Here is a 4,843-nt window from a genome sequence, read left to right as displayed (position 1 = left end):
AAAAATATTACTAAATTACTGCGTTCCAATTTCACTTCGTTTCAAAGTTCTCGGTGATATCAGTCACAAAATGTTACTATTAAAAGTGATTCCGTTACAATTTCATTTCGTTTCAAAATTTTTAACTTTGTCTAATTTCATCTCGGTGATATCAGTTTCAAGACATTACCAAGTAATCACATCACAAACGTCACTTCAAAGAGAAAAAAAGAAAATCACATTTATATCACACCCAAAAATTTAAGTAATTAATTAACCTTCTTACAATTGGCGCGACAACAGAACACTTTCCACCGAAATTCCACGTTGCAAGCTTATTATCTTCTCCAGGTCGAAACAATAGCGATATTTATTGACAGTATAGAAACTCGCGAGAAGCGCGTACCCTTATCAGAAAGCTCGTAAACCGAAAAAAGCGAGAAACCGAAAGTCGTAGGAAACCACCGGACGTCGTTTCGCAGAATCGTTCCTCCCAGACGAGTGAATGTTTCGACGAATCGATAATCTTGTTTATTTAAGATATTAAGTAACAAATAGGTATATGCCTGCCGCAAACTCGTTCACCTTATAACATTTTACAGTCGCATAAATATTCAACGAAACTCCTCGGCGAAGTTCTCCGTAACCGAACGGCGGGAAGTTGCTAAAATAAACGATGCGAACGAAAATAAGTACTCTCTTTTCTCTCTACCTGTTACGTTTTAAGCGGAAACACCGTGTGTACAAGATTCGAAACGAATCGTGAATGTGATAGACGATGTCGCGGGATCGTGATCGAAATACGCTCGTAGGAGAAGCCAATGGTGGAAAAGGTGACGCGGGTTTATTCTAAACGCGATAAATAAACAGTTCGATTGATCGATTGTTCCTGTTGTTTGCGTAACGAGAACTGCAGTCTGGTAACAATCGAAACACACCTTGCCCTCGCGGTTACGTCAACGTCGCTTGTCATTTAGACGTTAAACCATTGTCGCCCGAGCAAAGTGTGTTTCCCTTTAATAGATCGCGACGAACAAAACTGTACGTCCGATCGAACGGATCGAGTTTTACGTAATATCGTCAGTTTCGTAAAGTTCGTCAGTTTTTCGTGTGTTCGTGGTAGAATAAGAATGAACAAGAATGTATTTTACTGGTGGTTGAAGGAAAGTAAGGAATATGGAAGTAATTGATCATTTCTACTCTACAAATTTCGACGTCAATTCAAATTTCTTAGTAATTACTTGTATATTTTATACTGGGTCAATGGAAAATAAAAAAAAAATGTTAAAGTAATTCGAATGCAATTGGAAAATTGATCGTTTCTTTTCTGCAAGTTTCGACGTCAATTCTACTTTTTTAGTAATTGCTTGAATATTTCATACGGGATGAGGGAAAAATAAAAAATGTCGAAGTAATTCGAACGCTAGGGTAAAATTGATCATTTCTTTTCTGCAAGTTTCGACGTCAATTCTACTTTTTTAGTTATTATTTGAATATTTTATACCGAATGAATGAAAAATGAGAAATATCGAAGTAATTGGGGTGCAAGTGTAAAATGGGCAAATTTGCACACCAATTCTGATTTTTTAATAATTATTTGCATATTTTACACGATGCGGATGGGAAATAAAAAATATCGAAGTGATTGGAACGACAGTGTAGTATTGATAATTTCTTTTTGGTAAATTTACACGTCAGTTCAGATTTCTTAGTAATTATTTGAATATTTCGTACTGGGTGGATGAAAAATAAGAAATGTTAAAGTTTCCTTTCCCCAAATTTTCAGTAACGATTCAAATGCGAAAATATTCGATCAGAAATCTCGTACAATAGCATATCACTACGAAACATCGCGAAACAACGTCTCCTATTTTCTCACTTATATCAGACTCCCGTTTCTTGAAAAATAATTAACATCTCTTTACCTGTTTGTCGACGATAAATTCTGCGGAAGACGGCAACAGATTCTCTCGCACGCCCCGATTTTTACAAAAATGATCGTCGAAACGTGTCGCGATAACGTGCACAATACGAAACTCAAGTGTTAAACATGTCCAATAGCAATTTGCGAAAAACTATTTGATTAATATCGACGATAATGCACACCGTCTACCGTATATACGAATTCAACGCGAAGACGTTCAAAACTATCCAGCCTTAAAGTGTTATCAATTCGTGATTGTTATGTAACGTTTATTAAGGATGTCGATAGGTGTTTGTAATTAACAGGAACTTTGAGGAGTGCAAAGAAGCACGAGACCGATGATGGGGCGTGTTGAATCAGAATGGTAATTTATGGCGGCCTTTGTGCGCGATCCGACGATTATTATTAAGATAAAAGTCGTATAATGAAGGCCTTCGGTGCATAAAAAGGAAAAATGTAGGTGTAGATCGCGTACAATGTTCTACTTTTTCGAAACACCGGGACATCTTTATGACAGGGAGCGCGTCTGCATTTTAAATCGGGCGACGCGACGCGACGCGACGCGAGAAATTTGGGACGTTGATTCATATCGATTAATCGGGGATGAGATTTTGCACGGGCGCGTACCTTTGCGCCGGTAAATTGAAGACGCTCTCTGTACGCTATCAAAGACTGGTAGGTTTAACGACAGATTTTATATAGTTCTAGAGTAATTATTTTTCCTTTCTTTTTTTTCTTTTTACTTTCGTCGTGTAAATCTTCAATTATAGTTCTGTAGTAGTTTTCTCTTTGGACGCTAATGTAGGTTCGTTTATTAGTTGGTATTAAATGATGTAGAAAGTAAATTGGATGGTAGAAAAAAGAATTAAGAGGTCTTTTTACATAATTTATAGAGTGAACATTTTTTTTTTTTTTTTATTCAGAAGTACTTATTGAGAAGTGGATTAGCGTAAATCTTGTGTATTGGTTTTATCCGTATTCTAAGGTAGTATAGATCGCTAAAAATTTCTAAAATTAACTTGGAAGCGTCTAACACGGTTTGCAGACTAAACAGCCAATCAACAGTTCATTACATTGGAAATACATCCGACACTTGCTTCCTAATAGTGATTTTCTAACAGCTGCCAGATACTGGGTTTAAATTCCAGACTGAATTAAATGAGATACAAAATTCGATGCGGCTCGCAATAACAGTTATTGAGGATCCTGTATGAATGAAACAATAGACAAAAACACTATTTTTATATGCGGATATTCGTTTCTTGCCCAAACTTCTTCTGTACTATAATCTCTTTCCTATACTTTTCAAAATTGATGCAATAGAAATAAGTAGTGCAGAAGATAAAAAGAATAATACAAATCAAAAAATGAACAAAAACACTATTCCTGTATATGGATTCTCAGTTCTTTTTCAAACTTCTCCCAGATAATAATTTCTCACTCAAATTTCTTCCGAATTATAATTTCTCTTCCAAACTTTCCGAAATTAATTGAATAGAAATAACCAGTACAGAAGATAAAAAGAATAATGCAAATCGAACAATAGACAAAAACACCATTTCCATATATGGACATTTATTTCTCTCCCAAACGTCTTCCGTATTACAATCTCTCTTCTATGCTTCTTAAAATTGATCCAATAGAAATAAAGAGTACAAAAGATAAAAAGTATAATGGACAAAAACACTATTTTTGTATATGGATACTCGTTTCTCCCAAACTTCTTCTAAATCATAACCTCTTCTCCGCACTTATAAAAATTGATCCAATAAAAATAAAAAATGTATAAGCTAAACAGAATAATACAAATCAATAAACGTACAAAAACACTATTTCCGTATATGGATACTCGTTTCTCCCAAACTTCTTCTAAATCATAACCTCTTCTCCGCACTTATAAAAATTGATCCAATAAAAATAAAAAATGTATAAGCTAAACAGAATAATACAAATCAATAAACGTACAAAAACACTATTTCCGTATATGGATACTCGTTTCTCCCAAACTTCGTCTAAATCACAACCTCTTCTCCGCTCTTCTAGAAATTGATCCAATAAAAATAACAAGTGCAGATAAAAAGTATAATGGACAAAAACACTATTTTTGTATATGGATACTCGTTTCTCCCAAACTTCTTCTAAATCATAACCTCTTCTCCGCACTTATAAAAATTGATCCAATAAAAATAAAAAATGTATAAGCTAAAAAGAATAATACAAATCAATAAACGTACAAAAACACTATTTCCGTATATGGATACTCGTTTCTCCTAAACTTCGTCTAAATCACAATCTCTTCTCCATACTTCTAAAAATTGATCCAACAGAAACAAAGTATGCAAAAGATAAAAAGAACAATAGACAAAAACACTATTCCCATACACAAATACCCATTTCTCTCCCAAACATCTGAAAATTGATCGACCAGAAAGAAGTACGTAGTACCGCAGATAAAAAACGCAGGAAATAAGGAAAATGAGACTCACCAGTGACGGACTGCGTTTGAAGCAATAGTCCGATCAACGAAACCAGGAAGTAAGTATTGCATCGGGGTGGCACGATACCCCGTCGCAGGGTCGTCATCTCAGGCGGCCCCCGCCAGGTGCCCCCTCGAGCTGCCGCCGCCCCTGCGACCGCCTTCGGCAGCTTTGGCTTCTTAACTTCCGCCTTCGCTCCCGCCAGCTCCACGCCGCGTAGTCCTCGTGCTTCACATCTCATCTGCCACGCTTGCTGCTGTCTCTTCTTCTTCTTCTTCTTCTCTGTGCGGCGGTGGCGACCGTGTTTTTCCCCGAATCTCGTCCGTAACGTTTTACCACGTATCGGACCGCCACCTCCTCCTCCTCGTCGGTCTCCTCGTCATTTAACACACCGTTTCGCTGAAACGTTCGATCGTTTACGCGCACGATCCCCAGGCCGCGAGTCGTGTGGCGGCTCCTTTCG

At 36.9% G+C, this 4,843-nt stretch overlaps 1 protein-coding gene across 1 annotated transcript in view; it reads right to left on the bottom strand.

Moving 5' to 3' along the window:
* LOC108575339 overlaps positions 1-4,621 on the bottom strand; it is a 97,524-nt gene extending 92,903 nt beyond the window's left edge. The window contains exon 1 of the mRNA XM_017938105.1: positions 4,390-4,621. Coding sequence (XP_017793594.1) covers positions 4,390-4,621 — 232 coding nt within the window. The remainder of the gene's footprint in view (positions 1-4,389) is intronic.
* Between the last annotated feature and the right edge of the window lie 222 nt (positions 4,622-4,843).

This window comes from Habropoda laboriosa, unplaced genomic scaffold (genome assembly GCF_001263275.1).
Source record: "Habropoda laboriosa isolate 0110345459 unplaced genomic scaffold, ASM126327v1 scaffold143, whole genome shotgun sequence".
NCBI lineage: Eukaryota > Metazoa > Arthropoda > Insecta > Hymenoptera > Apidae > Habropoda > Habropoda laboriosa.
Note: the sequence above shows the minus strand (reverse complement) of the source record. Positions and strands in the feature narration are given on the sequence as shown.